A 23,141-nucleotide genomic window follows, 5' to 3' on the forward strand; every position below is an offset into this window, starting at 1 on the left:
CAACAAAACAAAACATATTAACAAAATAACATAAATAGAATATGTACAACTAAAATAGAATAATAAATACTGATCACCTTGTATCCCCCCAGCGCTTACAACAGTGCTCTGCACATAGTAAGCGCTTAACAAATGCCATCATCATTATTATTATTATTATTATTCAACAGCCACAGCATCTGACCTGAGGCTGAGGTTGTTCTGCAGGGCAAACTGGATGCCGTTCACGATCTCGGGGAGCTCGGGCACCATGGCCAGCACTGACACCCCTATAAAATACTGGAGAGAAGAGGAGAGTCATCTCGGTCTGCACGTTTCCGGGGCATCGGCTCCCCTGAAGCCTTCCTCTCCCCCGACCCCCCCCAGTGCAGGATTCACACCTCCAGCCCCAGCCGCGGGGCCCGACAGCCCCGCTGCCTTCCAAAAGAAGAGCTCTTCCTCCCACACGAACCACGATGGCCCTCGGGGCCCCAGATGCAGGGAGAAGCGGCTCCAAGAGGCGGGTGAGAGGGGAGGGGGAAGTGAGATGTGTGGGTCGATGCGAAAGGGACCTTGGCAAGCCCAGCTCAGCCTCGGGGGGTGAGGAGGGGCCGGGCCCCCTGAAGCCACCGGCCCGCTCACCTGGGACACGGTGGAGCTCCCCAGAATGGGGCTGATGTGCTCAGTGGCCAGGTCAGCGCAGGCGGACATGCACAGGGTGGACAGGAGCAGCAGCAGTAGTGCCCGCCAGCGGGGCCAGTGGACCACGGCGTCACGGTGGTGCCCGGGCACTGGGATGCGAGGAGGGGCAAGAAGGTGAGGTAGAGGCCGGACGCGAGTAGCCATTCCCCACTGGGGGTCGGGGAGGAGGAAGGGGCGAAATGGGACGAATCCACTGTCCCGCCCGGGGCTGCGGGCGCCTGGCCCATCGGGGACCGAGCCAGTGACCAGGCCACCACGCTCCCTCCGGGGCACAAGCAGCTACAGGCCTCCCAGTTTGCTTGCTGTGATTCGGAACTCAAGCTGGGGCAAGGTGCACGCAGTCCCAGGGCCCCGCTCTTGGCTCTTCCTGCCTCCGTGGATCCCCCCCACGCTGGGATTTCCTGCCCACGGGGCTGCCGGGGAGGTGACCGCCCCATCCCACGGCATCCCACGGCAACTCACAATCGCTGACGTGAATGTCGTAGATGTGGGAGTGTGTCTTCAGGGTGAAGAGGAGGCCAATGAGGTAGGCGAAAGGGAGCAGCAGGGACACTGTGTACACCAACGGCCTGGGGCACAACAGAGACTGGGTGTGGGTGGGCCCAAACACACCGACACACGTGATGTGTGTGCAAGCAACAACCCTGAGGATAGGGCTGGAAAGGAGCTTGGGACTCTACTCCCAGGGACACATCCCCCAGCTTAGGTCGGGGCTGGGGGCGGAGGTGCAATAGCCAAAGTATTTTTGGCAGCCCCCAGCCCCAAGATTGCCCCCCTGCTCCCTCCGCCATCCACAGACTTACTGGACATGGCTGTAGTACAGCGTGCCATTGTTCCCCATCTGTGAATAAACACGAGGTCAGTGGGGGCCTGAGGGTGGTCCTGAGAGGCACTCCACCTCCCCTCCTTTCCCACCCCTCTTCCGGAGCCTCCAACCCCGCCCCGGACGGAGCCCGGTAGCCGAGCGACACAGTGGCTCCTACCAAGTCCAAGTGGCAAGTCTGGCACAGGTAGTGCCCTGGGGGGTTCCGGGTGACGTTGTGGCACTCGTCACAGATCAGCCGCCCGTAGACTTTGGAGAAGAGGGTTGGGGCGAACACACCTGCCACAGCCAGGAAAGGGGAGAGAGGTGAGGGGGGGCAAGGAAGGGGGCAGGGAGCTGGAACGGACGATGGGAAACAGTTCCCCACACACAGGCCCTCCTCACCCAGTCTCCTGGCTGTCCACCTGGAGTGGGGGCCCACCCTCTCTCAATCAATCGTATTTATTGAGAGCTTACTGTGTGCAGAGCACTGTACTAAGCGCTTGGGAAGTACAAGTTGGCAACATATAGAGACAGTCCCTACCCAACAGTGGGCTCACAGTCTAAAAGACTCAACGTTATTCAGCTCCGGAGTTTCACAAGCACCATGCTTCCAACTCCTATTCCAAGTCATTCCTTTCATAACCTCCCCGGAGGCAGGATCCCCCCACCCCGTCCACCCCGCCCCACCGCTCACCTCCCACGGACAGGAAGAGCAGCGCGGAGCTGACGCCCGCCGAGCGGCTGTTGAAGCGCTGCTCCGGGTGGCGGATCCCACCTATCACCATACACAAGCCCTGGGAGCAAGCGGACACCCGGACGCTTCAGCCATCACGGGACCCGGGCGCTCTCATGGGCCAGGGGCGATTTGGCCTGGGTGAAAAGCTAGAGAGGGCACTGCCCGGCCCGGGCGGGGAGGGAGAAGGGCAACGATACTACCAATAAAAAATGCCTCCACTCCTCCCCACGTGCTAATTGCGTGGTCTCCTTTCTGGCCAGGTAAGACTGCTGGGCCCCGACCCTAGATGGTTGCAAATGCCACTCTAGGTGCCAACCCTTCTCCCACCATGCCTATAGACACAGGGCGCATCCTCCTCATCGAATAGTTCGCTCCCGGACCAGGTCTCTTTCCTTCTCTAGAAGGGGAAGTCCCAAGGCCAAGCTCTGGCAGAGATAATAATAATAATAATAATAATAATAATAATAATAATAATAATAATGTTGGTATTTGTTAAGCGCTTACTATGTGCCAAGCACTGTTCTAAGTGCTGGGGAGGTTACAAGGGGATCAGGTTGTCCCATGGGGGGCTCACAGTTTTAATCCCCATTTTCCAGATGAGGCAACTGAGGCCCAGGGAAGTTAAGTGACTTGCCCAAAGTCACAAAGCTGACAGTTGGCAGGGCTGGGATTTGAACCTCTGACCCCAAAGCCCGGGCTCTTTCCACAAAGCCACAGCAGCTTCTCCAGAGATCCCAGAGGACTCCCCCCCGCCCCAGCCCCCCCCCCATTTTTTATGGTATTTGTTAAGCGCTTATTATGTTCCAGGCACTGTACTAACTGTTGGGGTGGATATAAGCTTATCAGATTGGTTACGGTCCTTGTCCCGCATGGGGTTCCCGGTCTTATTATTTCCCATTTTACACGTGAGGTAACAGACACAGAGAAGTGAAATGACTTGCCCAAGGTCACCCTCAGACAAGTGGCAGAGCCGGGATTAGAAACCAGGTCCTTCTAACTCCCAGGCCTGTGTCTCTACTCTATCCACTAGGCCACACTGCTTCCCCTGAACCCAAAGAGCCAGCTGGGAGGGAAGCTCCTTCGGCAGGAACCTTGGGCCCTTCCATCTCGCTGGTCTTGGGAGAGCAGAGGAGGGAGGGAAGGAGGGAAAGAGGAGGGCATCCTCTCAACTCTATCCCGCCTGGATTCTTGTTTGGGAAGAGCAGCGCTGCCCAGTGGAAAGAGCACGGGCTCTGGAGTCAGAGGTCATGGGTTCAAATCCCAACTCTGCCAACTGTCAGCTGTGTGACTCTGGGCAAGTCACTTCACTTCTCTGTGCCCCAGTTCCCTCATCTGTAAAATGGGGATGAAGGCTGTGAGCCCCCCATGGGACAACCTGATCACCTTGTAAACTCCCCAGTGCTTTGCACATAATAAGCGCTTAATAAATGCCATTGTTATGATTATTATTAAGAGCAGGCCCAGTTTAGATTGTTCAGAAGCAGTTTCCCAGGCTCACCCAGCTCTCCACCTCTCTGTGGCACTTCATCTGTAAAATGGGGATGAAGGCTGTGAGCCCCCCATGGGACAACCTGATCACCTTGTAACCTCCCCAGTGCTTTGCACATAATAAGCGCTTAATAAATGCCATTATTATTATTATTATTATTATTATCATTATTATTATTATTAAGAGCAGGCCCAGTTTAGATTGTTTAGAAGCAGTTTCCCAGGCTCACCCGCTCTCCACCTCTCTGCGGCACTTCTGTATTTGCCCCTGCTGCTTTCACGGATCGTCCAGGAATTTCATCCTTTCCCTTCCTAGCCCCGGGACAATGAAGGGAAGCCCTGGAGGGGAGGCCGGAAGGAAGCAGGGACGGGGACGCGGCAAGCCTAAGCAGACTCACCGGGACCAGGAGGGTGCAGCCCAGCATGGTGCCCGTCAGTGCCGCCTTCACCACCTCCTCGTAGCACCCGTTCCCCTCACGAGCCCCCTTGATGAGCGCCGTGACGTAGAAGGTGAGCTCGACGACGGAGCCAAATGTGGCATTCACCACGGCGCCCACTGCAAAGGTGCTCTGGGCAGAAATGCTGGGGGCCGAGACGAGGCCCAGGCAGTGAGGGGTGCAGACCGCTTCCCCCGGCGTCTCCCCCGTCATCGGTTCTGAGCCGGACATCCCCTCGGGGCACACCCGCTCAATGATGCCAGACACGAACCCCTCAGAGGGGGCTGGGGAAGCCCACATTTCATTCGATAGCGCCGTCCCCACCAGTGCCCCCCCACTAGCCCACGAAAGAGGCGAGCAGGGGGAGCCCCCAAGTTCACAATAAGACACCCCACCTCGTTGCCCCCAATCTGGCACCCCTGGGACTCCCCACCTCTCCAGAGCCCCGAGGAGGAGAGGGAAGGAATTCAAGAAAGCGCTGTAGCTGCCAAGCAAGCCCCCCAGACACCCCCCGGCATCACTCCCCCTCTGAACACCGAACAGCCCCTCTCTCCCTTACCTGGCGATGGCCATGCCGATGTAGTAGGAGAGAGGCACGATGGAGAGCAGAGAGAGGGTGAACTTGACTGGGGAGCTGGTGTACTGGTTCTGGCTGTCCATGTAGCCCAAGACCAGCGTCACGATGACCAGAGGCAACAGGTCTGGGGGCGGAGGGTTAAAGGACAGAGCTCCTGGCTCACCCCCCCAGGCTTCCATCCCCAAAAGGCCCTCAGAGACCCCGGGAGGGGTCACCTTCCCACGCCCAGGGAGGCGGACCTCCCGGATTCTCTTTCTCCTTTGGTTCCTTCAGGGTTTCGGGCTGTCTGGCGCCCAAACTGGCAGGGGAGCTTGTTTCCAGCTGCTTTCCAGAGGTCTGGTCCCTCCGGCCCGAGGCTCAAAACACAAGGCCGTGGGCCCCTACTCCAACTCCCTCCCCCGAGGCCCAGCTTGGTCTCTCCCCACATTAGGGGCTGGGAGGTTCCTGGAAGGACAGCTGGGGCCTTGACCCCCCAAGGCCAAACCAGCCCTGCCACGGTGAAGGATACTGACGGCAAAGACATTGATGCCATCCACCGAGTACTTGTAGTAATAGACGTTGGCGGCCTGGTGACAGCACAAGAGGACGTCTCCTTCTGGAGAGATCTCTGTCTGATGGAACAGGGAGAGGAAAGGGGGTTGGGGCTGGTGGGAATTGAGGAGAAGGGTCTCCGGACTGCAAGGCATCCAGAATATAGTAAGTGCTTAAGAGAAGCAGCGCGGCTCAGTGGAAACAGCCCGGGCTTTGGAGTCAGAAGTCATGGGTTCAAATCCCGGCTCCGCCACTTGTCAGCTGTGTGACTTTGGGCAAGGCACTCCAGAACCCAACATGGGACATGTTGAGGACCCAACGGTTCTATTCTTTATCCCACCCTCCCCTTTCTGCTCCCATTTCCTCGCTGGATGCACAGACAGGAGAAACGGTGGTGGAGGAGCAGCTGGAGAACCTGGTTAGGCCTGGAATGCCCTCCCTCTGCCCATCCCGCCAAGCTAGCTCTCTTCCTCCCTTCAAGGCCCTACTGAGAGCTCACCTCCTCCAGGAGGCCTTCCCAGACTGAGCCCCTTCCTTCCTCTCTCCCTCGTCCCCCTCTGCATCCCCCTCATCTTACCTCCTTCCCTTCCCCACAGCACCTGTATATATGGATATATGTTTGTACATATTTATTACTCTATTTATTTATTTTACTTGTACATATCTATTCTATTTATTTTATTTTGTTAGTATGTTTGGTATTGTTCTCTGTCTCCCCCTTTTAGACTGTGAGCCCACTGTTGGGTAGGGACTGTCTCTATATGTTGCCAATTTGGACTTCCCAAGCGCTTAGTACAGTGCTCTGCATATAGTAAGCGCTCAATAAATACGATTGATGATGATGGGGCAAGGTGTGTGTGTGGAGGAGGAGTGGGTTCCTCTACCGGTGGGGTTTGTTCAGGGGACCTCGCCCCAGCCCTCGAGGCGACAGGAGCCAAAGGCAGGAGTTGCTCAGTAGTAAACTTAACTGGCATAAGAGACCTCATTTCTCCTTCAGCCCAGCCTGCCATCCACCATACAAACCCAGTTGATTTTTCCACTCGCCTCCCAGAAAGCGGAGGCCTCCCAAAACAGGAGGACAAGGATGTAGGAAGCGGCAAGGCCTGGGTGTTCTAATTCTGACTCCTCCACTTGTCTGCTGTGTGACCTTGGGCAAGTCACTTAACTTCTCTGTGCCTCATTTCTCTCATCTGCCAAATGGGGATTCGATACCTTTTCTCTCTCCTACTTAAGACTGTGAGCCCCAGGCGGAACCTGATCATCTTGTATCTACCCCAGCACTTAGTACAGTGCCTAGAATATAGTAAGCGCTTAAGGGAAGCAGCGTGGCTCGGTGGAAAGAGCCCGGGCTTTGGAGTCAGAGGTCATGGGTTCAAATCCCGGCGCCGCCACTTGTCAGCTGTGTGACTTTGGGCAATCAATCAATCAATCAATCGTATTTATTGAGCGCTTACTATGTGCAGAGCACTGTACTAAGCACTTGGGAAGTACAAATTGGCAACACATAAAGACAGTCCCTACCCAACAGTGGGTTCACAGTCTAAAAGGGGGAGACAGAGAACAAAATCAAACATACCAACAAAATAAAATAAATAGGATAGAAATGTACAAGTAAAATAAATAAATAGAGTAATAAATATGTACAACCATATATACATATATATATACCATATATACCATATATACATATATACAAGTCACTTCACTTCTCTGCGCCTCAGTTACCTCATCTGTAAAATGGGGATTAAGACTGTAAACTCCACGTGGGACAACCTGATAACCTTGTAACCTCCCCAGCGCTTAAAACAGTGCTTTGCACATAGTAAGTGCTTAATAAATGCCATCACTATTATTATTATTAATACCACAATTATTATTATTATTACTGAGGGTCCCTCCAGCCCAACACCAGCAGCCTGCTTAAGGTACAGGTACTCCCCCTCATTCATTCATTCGCATTTATTGAGCGCTTACTGTGTGCAGAGCACTGTACTAAGCGCTTGGGAAGTACAAGCTGGCAACATCTAGAGACGGTCCCTACCCAACAAGGGGCTCACAGTCTAGAAGGGGGAGACAGACAACAAAACAAAACATGTGGACAGGTGTCATCAGAATAAATAGAAATAAAGCTAGATGCACATCATTAAGAAAATAAATAGAATAGTATACTCCCCCTCATTGCTCTCCCCACTCCCCTTCTGCCCCCAAGAAGGCTGTCAATGCTAAAGGAAGAGAGGTGGGTTGTATATAAAAACAAAAGCTTTGGTCCATTCTCTCATTGGCTTCAGTGAATCAAAGGCAAGTTCCAATAATCCTACAGAATTGGCTTGAGATGCACCCACAAACCCAACCTGGACTGGTTATCCAAAACGGAATGGCCTAACTGGGCTTTTTGGGCAGCTGCCCCGAGACCCCCAACTCTCCCCAGCACCTTCTGAAAACTGGCAGCTGCTGGCTGACCCTGGCAGGGGGGTGAAAGCAGCTTAGGTGACGGTCCCTGCTCCTGCTGGGTGGAGAGGTGGGCATGGGGCAGCACGTCCAGGTGAAGGGCTGAGGGCATTACCGGTGGAGGCTGGCTGGACGGAGAATGCCAAAAATGCCAGCCCATTTGGGGGCTGCGGTACGTGGCCCGGGATCATTTGCTCTGCCACCTTGGGAGCCAAGTCTTCTGTATGGGCATGGGAGTTAGAGGATCTGGGTTCTAATCCCGTCTCTGCCACTTTCCTGCTGCCTGACCTTGGGCGAAGTCACTTCTCTGGGCCTCAGTTCCCTCACCTGTAAAACGGCGATTAAGACGTGAGCTGGGGACTGTGTCCAACCCGATCACCTCGTATCTACCTCGGTGCTTAGAACAGCGCTTGGCACATAGTAAGCACTTAACAAGCACCATAATTATTAGCAGGAGGAGCAGCGTGGCCCAGTGGGTAGAGCACGGCCCTGGGAGCCAGAAGGCCAGGAGGCCTTCCCAGACTGAGCCCCTTCCTTCCTCTCCTCCTCGTCCCCCTCTCCATCCCCCCGATCTTACCTCCTTCCCTTCCCCATAGCACCTGTATATATGGATATATGTTTGTACATATATATTACTCTATTTATTTATTTATTTTACTTGTACCTATCTATTCTATTTATTTTATTTTGTTAGTATGTTTGGTTTTGTTCTCTGTCTCCCCCTTTTAGACCGTGAGCCCACTGTTGGGTAGGGACTGTCTCCATATGTTGCCAATTTGCACTTCCCAAGCGCTTAGTACAGTGCTCTGCACATAGTAAGCGCTCAATAAATACGATTGATGATGACGAACCACCTCACCAGTACTAGAGGAAGGGGAAAGGGGCAAGATGGACTCGCAGAAAGCGGAACAGAAGAAGGACCAGAGGGGAGCATACCTCCACGGGTGCCCCACCCCAGCCCTGGGAGGCTTCAAGAGGATTCCCAGAGTCTCTCCTCTTCCTCCTCAAACACAGTAAGCGCTTCACCGATACTATCGTTATTATTAAACACCAAGCCCCCTTACCTCCTCGGCATGTTGCACGTGTACCCGCTCCGGGGCCTCAAGCAGGACTCTGGTCACCGTCCTCACACTCATCTTGGCAATGGGGATGATGATCACCAGGAGCCAGGAGCAGCAGCAGACCAGGCCGTGGGTCACCACCAGGATGGGGAATCCCAGGAAGAGCCAGATGTAGGTGCTGAGCCGGTGCTGCCGGTGAGAGGACACCCCAGGCTTAGTCTAGGCCAAGCAACGCTTGCTTCTGGGGCTCTGCTGTAGGCCCTGTTAACTCCAGAGCCCAAAGGGACTTACTCTTGGCAAGAGTGAAAATGCCCAAACTCCCTGGGGCGTGTTAGCCCTCCCCTAACAATCCAGGTTGACTTAGCCCTCATCCCTGAAGCTCAGGCCCACTCCAACACCTCTTCCCAGAAGAGGAACGAGGCCTTCAAGCCCAGAAACCGCCCGCAATCCCAAAAACTCCAATGGGAGAGGAGGAAAGGGTGCTTTTCCCAAAAGGGACCCAGCTAATAATAATTGTGGTATTTGTTAAGCGCTTACTAGGTGACACACACTGTACTAAGTGCTGGGGTAGAAACAAGTTAATCAGGTTGGACACAGTCCCTGCCCCACATGGGGTTCACAGTCTTGATCCCCATTTTACAGATGAGGTAACTGAGGCAAAGCGAAGTTAAGTGAGGTGCCCAAGGTCACACAGCAGACAAGTGGCAGAGCCAGGATTAGAACCCAGTTCCTTCTGACTCCCATGCCTGTGCTCTATCCACTAAGCCATGCTGCTTCTCCGTCTATCTGCTACGCTCCCAGCTGCCCGGTATCCAGGCATAAGCCCTCATCCCGCAGAGGGGCCTGGTTCACTTGCCGCAAGTGGGCTGGCAGAAAAAGAGAAGCAGTGTGGTCTAGTGGAAAAAACTAAAGGACAGAGAGTCGAGACTCCGGTTCTAGTCCCAGCTCTTTCACAGACCTGCTGTGGGACCTCGGACAAATCACTCAACCGCTCTACGCCTCAGTTTTCCCATCTGTAAAATGGGGCTAATCCCCATTTAGATGTGAACCCCGGGAGGGAGAGGGACTGTGTCCAATCGGATTATCTTTTATCAACCCCGATGCGGCCCACATTAAGTGCTTAATAAATCTGATTACGATCATCATTTGGAGAGTTATCAATCAATCGTATTTATTGAGCGCCTACTATGTGCAGAGCACTGTACTAAGCGCTTGGGAAGTACAAGTTGGCAACATACAGAGACGGTCCCTACCCAACAGTGGGCTCACGGTCTAAAAGGAGTGTTGCAGCCAGAGGGATGTGGGAGGGCATGCTTGATATGTAAGGCTGTTAAAAACGAAAGGGGTTAGGCTGACTGATAGAGGAAAACTGAGGGTTCAGCCTCCCATCTCCAGAATAGCACTGGTCCCAATTCACAGATGGGGAAAACGATTTGGCCAAAGACAAGAGAGGGGAAGCGAGAAACCTGAAAGTAAGGAGCCCTCCTTCCCCAATTATTGGTGGTCTAGCCTGCAGAGGGGAAGCTGGGGGCAACAGTGCCTCAGCGCTTAGAACAGTGCCTTGCACATAGTAAGCGCTTAATAAATGCCAATATTATTATTATTACCCAGTGGCTGGCAGGAAGGTTTGAGGTGCAGCCCTCTGCAGGCTCTCTGCTCGGGTTGGAGTGGCAGAGGAGAGGACTCGTTTCCTTGACAGCATTCAATTCAGGGAAGACTTCAGCCTTTCCCAACTTCCTGATGGTCCTGGGGGAGAGTGAGACCTGGAACGGAGAAGGGAGAAAACAAAGAGAAGGCACCTGCCCATCCCTCCAAAGAAGTGAGGAACCTCAAGAATCAGAAAGACTGCAAAGGCCGGGGCAGAGATTTGGATTTTCTTGGCATTTTTCTAGCTAGGGACCAAGCCAGACACCCAGTACTTGGTCCCAGACAACTCCCCCAACTGCCCCGGGAGAGGAGGGGAACCATTCGCTCCAGGCCACAGGTAAGGAAACCGTCAGGGAGGAAGAGAAAAGAGACCTGGATCCAGCAGGCTGCTCAGAAGATGAGAGAGATGAGGTGGGGGAGACTGGCGATTAACCAAGGAAGGTCTCCTGGTGGAGACGTGATTTCAGAAAAGCCTTGAAGATGGCAAGAGCAGCGGTCTGCTGGATGTGAAAGGTGAGGCAGTTTCAGGCAGGAGGGAGGGGGTGAACAAGCGGTCGGCAGTGAGAGATGAAATTGAGGCACTTGTGGAGGAGACTGGCTTGAGGGGAGCAAAGCATGCGAGCTGGGGCATAGTGGGAGAGGGGTGGGGGAAGAGAGCTGATTGAGTGTTTTAAAGCTGATGGACAAAGAGTTTCTTTTTGATGAAGAAAGGAATGGACAAAATGATATTTTAGAAAAATGACCTGAGCACCAGAGTGAAGTATGCACCAATACAGGGCAGCAGGAGGAGAAGCTCTTTCGGGACAGGAAATGTTTTCTGACTATGCCCTTATCTCCCCACCCTATTTAATCCCTCCCTTGTGTGTCACGGCTACACTTAAGTCCATACCCCCTTTGATATTCACCTCACCCCCACAATATTTACATGCATATCTTTATACTCCGTTGCTTCCCCTACCTGTAATTTATTTTAATGTCGGTCTCCTCCTTGAGGTCAGGAATTGTGTCTATCTACTCTACTGCACTTCTCCAAGGGCTTAGAACAGTGCTCTGCAATTACTGCGTGCAAGTGCTCAGTAAATTGACTGATTGAATAGGAATGATCTAAAGTGGCCGTGGGCCAGAACACACTACCCCATACCTTCTGGATCACTTTCCCAAATGGCCACAGGAAATACCCAGCCAGGCTCCAGCTCAGCTTCCCTGCACATGGAAAAGGGAGACTGATCAGGAGGCTGTGGATGGAAGGGACTGGTTGGGTTGGGGGAGATTTCCCCCAAAGAAATGTTAAGACCAGGTGTGGCCAAAAATCCCCACACCGCGGCACCCCGCCATCCCCCTTTCCCGCGCTCTCCTCTGAGAATGACGCACCATAAGGAGCTCCCAGAACAGAGAGGAACATCACCACAGACACCAGGAGGTAGACCAAGGAGACCCACCAGCCGAACAGCAGCAGGTAGAAAACATTCCCACAGGTCACCGTGGAGCCTGGGGGAAAAAGCCAGCACCATCAGGCCCCACAGCATCCACGCGGGGCTCCGTCTAGGAGCCCGGAGCGCCCCAGACACCCCCATATGGCATCTTCCATGCCCTCTTTTCAGCTGCCCCACTACAGGTTTCCTACCCAATGGGCTCTGGACAACACACAGGTCTGAGTAGAGCTCCTTCGTGATCTCTGAGCGGTCCTCCCAGGGCCGGGCGGTCACGTGGCTCTTCCATTTCTTGAAGCCGAACTGTAAGGGCCGAAAGCAGGACCGGCATCGAAAGCCACCCGGGTGGACCCTCCCCGCTGCCCTCGCGCCAGCCTGGGAAGGGTCGGGGGACTCCAAGGCTACACTAGGTTCCTCCCAAAGTCAACCCAACACAATCCATCCTCTCTCAGCCCTCCTCGGCCCTGGGACCCTGCACTGGCCTAATGGGATCCTTCAACTGGATCGTAGAATCTCTTGCTTTCATCCCAGGTTGCCCATCGCCTCTGCTGCCCTTTGGCCACGGTTCTGGCCGCCGTACCAGAGTTGTCCAAGAACCACACAAAGGGTGGAAAAGCAACTTTGCCATCACCCAAGAGGACCCAGGTGTGTCTGGCATGGAAAACCTCAGAAGGAGATGGGGGTGGGGGGGCACCTGACTTTCAGTCCCCTCCACCCCTGCCCCTATATTGCCAACTGGTGGACCGAGTACCCGAGGTCAGCCATATTCTGCAGAAGACTGGATGGGGTTGTCGACAGAATCAAGCGTGGCCCCTCGAAACCCTTCCCAATTCCTGTCAGGTGAGCATCTCGGCCTCAAATCCCTTGTGGAGAGCTGTGATGGCTCCAAACCCTCTCCATGCTACCATGGTGATTTAGGAGGTACGGGGACATCCCGGTGAGCTTCCAGGACGGAGGGCGAGAACACCAACCTTGTAGTTATTGGAGAGCTTGTTGGCTTCCACCTCATTCTCCGCCAGGATGGTGGTTTTGAGCCGGTAGCTGGCACTCTCCAAATTCTCATCCGACTGATGATGACAGCAGACAGGAGAAGCCAAAGCTGCGTGGGAGGACAGCAGAGTGAGAGAGAAACCACCCGAGTCAGCAGAACACCATGCCCAGCCACGTCTCCGCCGCACCCCAATCAAAACTTCAAGCACCTCAGAAGCAGGAACCCTTGATCAAAGTGCAGAGCGTCTGAGTGCTATGCAAACATATCAGCTCCCCGCCTGCCAGAAGAGGAAGGTGGGTGAATTCTCTAAGAGTTTCAGGCAACTGGTCCCGCGTTTTGGACCGCAGCAACCAAGCTTCAGTTAGAATTCGTAATTCTCACATCGCCCCTTTCCTAGCCTTGTGATGTCATCATCAGAACCTTATGGCTCTGTGTACACCCAGGCCTACCAGGCAAGAGAACAGAAGTCAGTGGACGGGTGGATGACAACATAACTAAGTCCACTGGGCCAGTACCGGGGCAGGCAGGGTGAGGTCCAGGGTGCAAGGACCATTTTGGGGCACGCTCTGGGGCCCGGGTGACCCACCAACAGCTGGAATGAGAAGCCAAACACGACTCAAGCTGCCAACAGATCAGCCTAATTGTACGAAGGAGCATAGAGCCTGTGCTTTGAGATTTTAAGGGCCTCAGGAAAGTGCTGGGTGAGAGAAGCGGGTGGAGGAAGAGGAGTGTGGCCTAGTGGATAGAGCACATGCCTAGGAATCGGAAGGACATGGGTTCTAATCTTGTTTCTCTCACCGCCGACCACTCACCCACATCCTGCCTCTTGCCTGGAACACCCTCCCTCTTCATATCTGACGGATGATCACTCTCCCCACATTCAAAGCCTTACTGAAGGAATATCTCATCCAAGAGGCCTTCCCCATCTAGACCCTCATCTCCTCTTCTCCAACTCCCTTCTGCATCGCCCTGGCACTTGGATTTGCACCCTTTATTCTCCCCTCCCGCGGCCCCACAGCACCTACGTATATATCCATAATTTATTTACATTAACGTCTATCTCCCCCTCTAGACTGTAATCTCGGTGTGGACAGGTACTGTGTCTACCAACCCTGTTATACTGAATTCTTCCAAGATCTTAGTACAGTACTGTACTTAGCACAGTGCTCTGCACATAATGAGTGCTCAATCATCATCATCATCATCATCAATCGTATTTATTGAGCGCTTACTATATGCAGAGCACTGTACTAAGCGCTTGGGAAGTACAAATTGGCAACATATAGAGACAGTCCCTACCCAACACTGGGCTCACAGTCTAAAAGAGGGAGACAGAGAACAAAACCAAACAAAATCAATAAACACGACTGGCTGATATGGTATTATAGAGACCATAATCAAACAGACAGAAAGTGATAGCCTTCCAATACTTTCTCTGAGTGAAACTTCAGAAAACATTGAGAACATACAGCTAAGACTAGGTGGAAGACCCCAGGCCAAATAGGTAGAATCTCTCCGGACCTCTTAATCAATGGAATTTATTGAGTGCGCAGCACTGTACTAAGTACAACGCGAGAGAGTTGGTAGACATGAACCCAGACCTCTGTATCCCATCCTGCTCGGTCAACGACGGATTGCTTTCTAGGGGCCAGCTGACCCCTGACTCACCTGGCAGGATCCTAGGTGTCAGGATGCCACATTGGTGCCCGCTGGAATGGACGAACCTGGCCTGAGCGTTGTCTATGGCACGACGCTGGTCACACAGTGACCCGCAGCGGTGGCGGACCTTGAGGGGACACTCCTGGTGGAAATCTACAAACCCCAGAAAAGCTACATGAGTCAGCTGGAAGGGAAAACCAATAGTTCCAGAGATGGCGCTCTCATTCACCCCTCACATCCAAGCCGTCACCAAAACCTGCCGGTCTCAGCTCCACAACATTGCCAAGATCCGCCCTTTCCTCTCCATCCCAACCGCTACCCTGCTCATTCAAGCTCTCATCCTATCCCGTCTGGACTACTGCATCAGCCTTCTCTCTGATCTCCCATCCTCGTGTCTCTCTCCACTTCAATCCGTACTTCATGCTGCTGCCCGGATTATCTTTGTCCAGAAACGCTCTGGGCATATTACTCCCCTCCTCTAAAATCTCCAGTGGCTACCAATCAATCTGCGCATCAGGCAGAAACTCCTCACTCTGGGCTTCAAGGCTCTCCATCACCTCACCCCCTCCTACCTCACCCCCTCCTACCTCACCTCCCTTCTCTCCTTCTACATCCCACCCCACACACTCCACTCTTCTGCTGCTAATCTCCTCACCATACCTCGTTCTCGCCTGTCCCGCCATCGACCCCCGGCCCACGTCATCCCCCGGGCCTGGAACGCCCTCCCTCTGCCCACCCGCCAAGCTAGCTCTCTTCCTCCCTTCAAGGCCCTGCTGAGAGCTCAGCTCCTCAAGGAGGCCTTCCCAGACTGAGCCCCTTCCTTCCTCTCCCCCTCGCCCCCCTCTCCATCCCCCCATCTTACCTCCTTCCCTTCCCCACAGCACCTGTATATATGTATATATGTTTGTACATATTTATTACTCTATTTATTTATTGATTTATTTTATTTGTACATATCTATTCTATTTATTTTATTTTGTTAGTATGTTTGGTTTTGTTCTCTGTCTCCCCCTTTTAGACTGTGAGCCCACTGTTGGGTAGGGACTGTCTCTATATGTTGCCAATTTGTACTTCCCAAGCGCTTAGTACAGTGCTCTGCACATAGTAAGCGCACAATAAATACGATTGATGATGATGATGATGGAAGAGCTCCTCAGAGGTCATCCCGTCCAACCCCCTACATCCCATCCAGGCAGGTAAAAGATTAAGTCACTAGGGAGAAAGGATTATCTATCCTTTTCTTGGGCTGCTCCAGGATTGCCTCGAACCCTCAACCCCACAGTCATCAAATTCTTCCCTTTGTCCATCTAAACTCTGTCCTGCGGCAACTGAAGCAACCGATCAACAGATTCATGAAAATCCTTCTTCTAAAGTATCTGCATCTGAAACTAACGAACTACCTCAGCCTTGCTCACGTTAAGCAGAGACCTTGGAGCCCAGGCTACTGGTGTAAGGCAAACTGCCTTCTTTAGGTGGGGCACGGGCTGGAGTTTGGTTGATTTTTGCCTGGTCAATCAATCAGTGGCATTTATCAAGTGCTTACTGTTAGCAAAACTGTGCCAAGCATTCAGAAGAGTACAAAACAACAGAGTTGGTAGACACAGTCCCTGCTCATAATGAAGTCCTACCTATCCTGCCTCTAGAAACCAGAGTCCTAGACAGATTACCTGAGACAGGGTGTGGATGTGGGGATGTGATCCCAGGAACTGGAAGCACTGTCGCATAGTGTGGGCCTGGGAGCCAGAGGGCGTGGGTTCTAATCCCACCATTTGCCTGCTGTGAGACCTTGGGCAACTCGCTTAACTGCTCTGTGCCTGTTTCATCAGCTGCAAAATTCAGTACCTGTTCTTATTCACTCAATCGTATTTATTAAGCACATACTGTGTGCAGAGCACTGAACTGCCTATTTAATAATGATAGCATTTATTAAGCGCTTCCTATGTGCAAAGCACTGTTCTAAGCGCTGGAGAGGTTACAAGGTGATCAGGTTGTCCCACGGGGGGCTCACAGTCTTAATCCCCATTTTCCAGATGAGGTAACTGAGGCCCAGAGAAGTTAAGTGATTTGCCCAAAGTCACACAGCTGGCAATTGGCAGAGCTGGGATTTGAATTCATGATCTCTGACTCCAAAGCCCGGGCTCTTTCCACTGAGCCATGCTGTTTCTACTTGACTGTGAGCCTTATGTGGGATGGGGATTGCACCCGGCCTGACTGAATTGTATCTACCTCAGTTCTCAGAACAGTGCTAGACACATAATAAACCCTTAACAAATACCCCTGTAATTACTATCATCATTAAATACCATAAAAAAATCCAGATACTCAAATGACTGACCTCGGGAACAGACAAGGGCCTGCTGGTTTAATTCAGAGAAGGATTGCTCTCCGCCGAGCCTGCCCACAGCACTTTGATTTGCAGCTTTTCCTGGCACCATTCTTGAGCACGAATGCCCCCTGCCCCAACCAGCCTACAGAAACAGGCTCTGAGAGACTTGCAAGAGTGACAGTGTTTGCAGGCAGAAGCTTCAAGAGCGGGTGTGAAGGAGGTGAGGGAGCGAGGTGATAGAAAATAGCTATCATATTGTTTCCTGCTTGTTTCCACAACAGGATATCAACAGCAATCTAGTCAGCAATAGCATTTTTTTGACAGCTATTTATTTGTTTTTGTTTCAGTCATCTTCCAACATAGCATAGTGTTCTCGCTTCAAAGTCTCTGCCGACATTTGTCTAGCTCTCCACTCCTTTTAATCCAGAGAGTGTCAAAGAAGGCTAATGAAAACGTAATGCTGAGCAAGCCATATACTAAACTAAGAAAGAAAGATATGATAATATTTTAAAGTTATAGTACTTTTTTTGGAGAGAGATTGAACTATTGGAAACTGACGCTTTCTGTCACCCACCCTCCACCAGAATCACCTGCATACAATTCGATTTTGGGCTGGCTAACGTGGGCTCCAAAACATTTCCTCCATGAGCTAGATTATATTATGCTTTTCTAAATCCTTTTATACTCTCAGTAGTAGCGGTGGTAGTAGAAACACTTACTGAGTGCCTATCTAGTGCTCAGTCTCCCAGCACTTACGGCCATATCCTTACACTGCCATTTCCCAAAAATGTAATATCTTTTATCTTTGATGCTTGTCTCCTCCTCTAGGCTCTTTAGGCTCCTTGTGCACAAGGATCGTATCTACCAACAATATATTCCCAAACACACAGAACAGTGCTCTAAAATAAGTACTCAATAAATTCCACTGATTGATGGGGAAGTACCAAATAATGGAGTGACACATCCCCTTTTCATGAGGAGCTTACACTGTGACAGGGAAAACAAACATAAAAAATATTTACAGGGGAAGGTTGCAGCCCACTCCCTTCTTGCCCATATATGCCAGACCACCACTCTCCCCACCTTCAAAACCTGGTCACAACTCTTCCAAGAAGCCTTTCCAATTAAGCCCCCTTCTTCTCCTCGTCTCCTTCTCCTTTCTGCATTGCCTATGCACTTGGATCTGCACCATTAAGCACTTGATATTCACCCTCAGCACTTATGTACATAACTATAATTTATTTATATTGATGTTTCTCTCCCCCTCTAGACCGTGATAGTAAGCACTTAACAAACGCCATCATTATTGAGAAGCAGCGTGGCTCAGCGGAAAGAGCACGGGCTTTGGAGTCAGAGGTCATGGGTTGCCAGCTGGGTGACTTTGGGCAAGTCACTTCACTTCTCTGTGCCTCAGTTACCTCATCTGTAAAATGGGGATGAAGGCTGGGAACCCCACCATGGGACAACCTGATCACCTTTTGTTCGTTCAATCGTATTTATTGAGCGCTTACTGTGTGCAGAGCACAGTACTAAGTGCTTGTGAAGTACAGGTTGGCAACATATAGAGACAGTCCTTACCCAACAACGGGCTCACAGTCTAGAAGGGGGAGACAGACAACAAAACATGTGGACAGGTGTCAGGTCATCAGAATAAATAGAAGTAAAGCTAGATGCACAGCATTAACAAAATAAAGAGAATAGTAAATATGTACAAGTAAAATAGAGTAATAATCTGTACAAACATATATATAGGTGCTCTGGGGCAGGGAAGGTGGTAGGGTGGGGGGGATGGGGAGGGGGAGAGGAAAAAGGGGGCTCAGTCTGGGCCTTGTAACCTCCCCAGCACTCAGAACAGTGCTTTGCACATAGTAAGCGCTTAATAAATACCTTCCTTAAGACAGAGAAGTAAAGTGATTTGCCCGAAGTCACCCAGCTGACAAGTGGTGGAGCCGGGATTTCAACCCATGACCTGACTCCAAAGCTCCGGGCTCTTTCCACCGAGCCGTGCTGCTTCTCAATAAGGATGGCATTTGTTAAGCGCTTACTATGACGGTCTATCACTATCAGGTGGGTTAGAACCCACGAGGCCTGGGCTCTTGCCAGTCCGTGCCCTTAGCGGGCTCACAGCCCAGCAGGGCCCCCCGTAGGCGCTCTTTGTTTCTTTTTCTATCCTTTCTTTCTTTCTCTTTTCTTTCTTTCCTTTCATTTTTATTTTTTTCCTTCCTTCCTTCCTTTCATTCTTTCCTTTTCCTTTCCTGCTTTCCTTTCTTTTCTTTCCTTTTTTCTTCTTTCTTTCCTTTCTTTCTCTTTCCTTTTCCTTTCTTTCCTTCCTTTTTCTTTCTTTCCTTCTTTTTTTCTTTTTCTTTCCTTTTCCTTTCTTTCCTTCCTTTTCCTTTCTTTCTCTTTCCTTTTCCTTTCTTTCCTTCCTTTTTCTTTCCTTTTTTTCTCTCTTTTCTTTCCTCTCCTTTCTTTCTTTCTTTTTCTTTTCTTTTTCTTTCTTTTCTTCCTTTTCCTTTCTTTTCTTCCTTTTCCTTTCTTTCTTTCCTTTTTTCTTTCCTTTCTTTCTCTTTCCTTTTCCTTTCTTTTCTGTCTTTCTTTACTTTTCATTTCCTTCTTTTTATTTTCTTTTTCTTTCTTTTCCCTTTCTTTCTTTCCTTTTTTCTTTTCTTTCCTTTCTTTTCTTCCTTCTCCTTTCTTTCTTTCCTTTTTTCTTTCCTTTCTTTCTCTTTCCTTTTCTTTTCTTTCCTTTCTTTTTCTTTCCTTCCTTTCTTTTTCTTTCTTTTCTTCCTTTTCCTTGCTTTCTTTCCTTTCTTTCTCTTTCCTTTTCCTTTCTTTTTCTTTCCTTTTCCTTTCTTTCCTTCCTTTTTCTTTCCTTTTTTCCCTCTCTTTTCTTTCCTCTTCTTTCTTTCTTTTTCTTTTCTTTTTCTTTCTTTTCTTCCTTTTCCTTTTTCTTTCCTTTTTTCTTTCCTTTCTTTCTCTTTCCTTTTCCTTTCTTTTCTGTCTTTCTTTCCTTTTCCTTTCCTTCTTTTTCTTTTCTTTTTCTTTCTTTTCCCTTTCTTTCTTTCCTTTTTTCTTTTCTTTCCTTTTTCTTCTTTTTCTTTCTTTTCCCTTTCTTTCTTTTCCCTTTCTTTCTTTCCTTTCCTTTCTTCTTTTCTTTCTTTCTCTTTCCTTTTCATTTCTTTCTTTCCTTTCTCTCCCTCTTCTCTCCTCTCCCTCCCTCCCTCCCTCTGCAGCAGCTGAAGCGTCGACGGCCCGAGGCAGCGCTTCCCCCATCCCTCCAAAAACTCCCCACCCCGCCCCGCCCTGGCAGGCACAAGGGGGTTCTTCTGCCGCCCTTGCCCTTGCCCTTACCCTTACCCTTACCCATGGTGGGGGGTGAGGAGGCCCGGAGGCGGCTCCTCTCCCTCTCCCTCCTCCTGGGGCCCAGAGCGCAGTGAGGCCGCCTGTCACTCACTCAGTCAGTCACTCAGTCGGTCCGCCGCGCGCACGCGCGCCGCGCGCCCCCCGACCGAGCCTCCCCGCCGCGCCTGCGCCGTCCGGCCCGGGGCGCGCGCGCTGAAGGCCGCCTCAGCGCACCTGGCGGGACAGGCGGAGCCTCACGCGAAGGGCGCTCAGTCGAGGCTCATTCAGTCGTACTTACTGAGCGCTTACCGTGGGCAGGGCACTGTACTAGGCGCCTTGGGAACGACAAGCTGGCAACAGAGACTTTGCCACTTATCAGCTGGGTGACTTTGGGCAAGTCACTTCACTTTTAGTGAAGTGGAAACGAGAACGGGCTCATTCAAACAGGGCCTGACACATAGTAAGCGCTTAACAAATTCACTCACTCTTTCATTCATTCAAACAGGGCCTGACACATAGTAAGCGCTTAACAAATTCACTCACTCTTTCATTCATTCAAACAGGGCCTGACACATAGTAAGCGCTTAACAAGTTAAGTCACTCATTCATTCATTCATTCCCAGACTGAGCCCCTTCCTTCCTCTCCCCCTCGTCCCCCTCTCCATCCCCCCGTCTTACCTCCTTCCCTTCCCCACAGCACCTGTATATATGGATATATGCTTGTACATATTTATTACTCTTTTTATTTATTTTACTTGTACATATCTATTCTATTTATTTTATTTTGTTAGTATGTTTGGTTTTGTTCTCCATCTCCCCCTTTTAGACTGTGAGCCCACTGTTGGGTAGGGACTGTCTCTAGTTGCTGCCAACTTGTACTTCCCAAGCGCTTAGTACAGTGCTCTGCACACAGTAAGCGCTCAATAAATGATTGATTGATTGATTCATTCATTCATTCAAACAGGGCCTGACACATAGTAAGCGCTTAACAAATTCACTCACTCATTCATTCATTCAAACACATAGCTTAACAAATTATGAGGAGCATGACAATGGAAAGAGCATGGGCTTTGGAGTCAAAGGTCAAGGGTTCGAATCCCAGCTTCCTTGTCTGCTGTGTGACCTTGGGCAAGTCACGTCTCTGTGCCTCAGTTACCTCATCTGTAAGATGGGGATGAAGACTGTGTGCGCCACGTGGGACAACCTGATCACCTTGTATCCCCCCAGGACTTAGAACAGTGCTTAGTACATAGTAAGCACTTAACAAATGCCATCATTATTATTCTCTGTGCCTCAGTTACCTCATCTGTAAAATGGGGATTCATTCAATCGTATTTATTGAGCACTTACTCTGTGCAGAGCACTGTACTAAGCACTTGCGAAGTACAAGTTGGCAACATATAGAGATGGTTCCTACCCAACAGCAGGCTCACAGTGTAGAGGGGGGAGACACGGGATGAAGTCTGAGCCCCACATGGGATTCATTCATTGTCATATTTATTGATCACATTTATTCTCTCCTTCTCTACCCTGTTGACCCCAACTCCTAAATTACTCTATAAATTAACTATTCAGGCCCATTCTAGCTATCCGTGGTATGTGTTAAGTGCATACTATATGCCAAGTATTGTTCTAAGTGCTGGGGTAGATACAAGGTGAGCAGGTTGTCCCACGTGGGGCTCACAGTCTTAATCCCCATTTACAGATGAGGTAACTGAGGCCCAGAGAAATTAAGTGGCTTGCCCAAGGTCACACAGCAGACAAGTGGCGGGGGTCAGGATTAAAACCCACGACCTCTGACTCCCAAGCCCGGGCTCTTTCCACCAGGTCTGGCCCCTCACTTTCTACCCAATATTATAATCCATTCCATTTCTGAACTCTAATTTTTGTTCAGGCACCAACTCAAACATGTCAAAAATTATACTGGCTTCCTAAACATTTTCCAAAACCATTATCCTTTCAGGTCCCCTTTAATACTGTTTGGAGTCTTTGACTTATTTCTCTTATTTGATAGCAATGCACAGTCCATCACCAAGTCCTGCGGATGCCTCCTCGGAAATACTTCACAGACATGTCCCTTTTTTTCCCACTGTCAGATCTCCACCCTCTTTAATCTCATGCTGATTTTTTATTTTTTAAATCAACAGGCACCTTGCTTGTCTCCATCACCAATCTGATGTTATTCCCCTAGTTTTAGGTTTTCCATCAAATGGCTCCTCCTTGACTACTCTCTTGTCCCCTCAGCTGAAGATGACTCTCCCAAGTCCTTCCCTTCTTCAAAGATTCACCAAAATCCAAATCTTCCCAGACTAGTCCTCAAACCCCAACCTTTTTCAGCTACCCCAACACTTTCTATAATTGCTCCTTTCCTGGAACTTTCTATTTTTCACAATGTTGGGATTGCCTGGCTTCCTCGACTGGCTTTTAGCACCCCTCTATGCCTAAAATAGTGCTCACCATCATCACTGTATTTATTGCACGATCACTTTATGGAAAGAAAAAAAAAATCAAGTCTGGAGCAAGCATATCTAAAAAACTGTTTTATGACAAATATTACAAAAGAGGTATCACAAAAATACAAATAAAACTTTCCTGTTGAATTCAGACTCCAAGGGATGCGCCATTATTCTCATGAGCCCACTGTTGGGTAGGGACTGTCTCTATATGTTGCCAATTTGTACTTCCCAAGCGCTTAGTACAGTGCTCTGCACATAGTAAGCGCTCAATAAATACGATTCATGATGATGGCTCATCCCCTGGACCTAAATTATAAGAGATCAACAAACATGGTAAAGTGAGCACATGTCAGTGTTTAGTTTACTTTTAGAACAGAAACTTTGAACAAAAGCTAAAAAAAAATCATGGAACTACCTTAATATCTTAAATTGCTTAACAAAATATCTGAACAAAAATACACCTTGTTATTCAAGTATATATGTCAAGCCAGTCTTTTTTAAATCTTACCATTCAAATAGCGATATG

At 50.4% G+C, this 23,141-nt stretch overlaps 1 protein-coding gene across 1 annotated transcript in view; it reads right to left on the reverse strand.

The window, feature by feature from the left end:
- Nucleotides 1–23,141, reverse strand: part of LOC119932862 (low affinity vacuolar monovalent cation/H(+) antiporter-like) — a 28,266-nt gene that overhangs the window by 4,591 nt on the left and 534 nt on the right. Inside the window, exons 2-23 of the mRNA XM_038751985.1 lie at nucleotides 20,327–20,393; nucleotides 20,181–20,233; nucleotides 14,501–14,644; nucleotides 12,813–12,940; nucleotides 12,036–12,144; nucleotides 11,783–11,899; nucleotides 11,553–11,614; nucleotides 10,684–10,797; nucleotides 10,372–10,527; nucleotides 8,768–8,953; nucleotides 8,563–8,567; nucleotides 7,607–7,831; nucleotides 6,140–6,317; nucleotides 5,233–5,368; nucleotides 4,707–4,848; nucleotides 4,109–4,292; nucleotides 2,181–2,280; nucleotides 1,665–1,783; nucleotides 1,485–1,522; nucleotides 1,144–1,250; nucleotides 622–770; nucleotides 185–279 (exon numbers count right to left, since the gene is read on the reverse strand). Of these exons, the coding sequence (XP_038607913.1) occupies nucleotides 185–279; nucleotides 622–770; nucleotides 1,144–1,250; nucleotides 1,485–1,522; nucleotides 1,665–1,783; nucleotides 2,181–2,280; nucleotides 4,109–4,292; nucleotides 4,707–4,848; nucleotides 5,233–5,368; nucleotides 6,140–6,317; nucleotides 7,607–7,831; nucleotides 8,563–8,567; nucleotides 8,768–8,953; nucleotides 10,372–10,527; nucleotides 10,684–10,797; nucleotides 11,553–11,614; nucleotides 11,783–11,899; nucleotides 12,036–12,144; nucleotides 12,813–12,940; nucleotides 14,501–14,644; nucleotides 20,181–20,233; nucleotides 20,327–20,393 (2,614 nt within the window). The remainder of the gene's footprint in view (nucleotides 1–184; nucleotides 280–621; nucleotides 771–1,143; nucleotides 1,251–1,484; nucleotides 1,523–1,664; nucleotides 1,784–2,180; nucleotides 2,281–4,108; nucleotides 4,293–4,706; nucleotides 4,849–5,232; nucleotides 5,369–6,139; nucleotides 6,318–7,606; nucleotides 7,832–8,562; nucleotides 8,568–8,767; nucleotides 8,954–10,371; nucleotides 10,528–10,683; nucleotides 10,798–11,552; nucleotides 11,615–11,782; nucleotides 11,900–12,035; nucleotides 12,145–12,812; nucleotides 12,941–14,500; nucleotides 14,645–20,180; nucleotides 20,234–20,326; nucleotides 20,394–23,141) is intronic.

Source organism: Tachyglossus aculeatus, chromosome 10, assembly GCF_015852505.1.
Source record: "Tachyglossus aculeatus isolate mTacAcu1 chromosome 10, mTacAcu1.pri, whole genome shotgun sequence".
Lineage (NCBI taxonomy): Eukaryota > Metazoa > Chordata > Mammalia > Monotremata > Tachyglossidae > Tachyglossus > Tachyglossus aculeatus.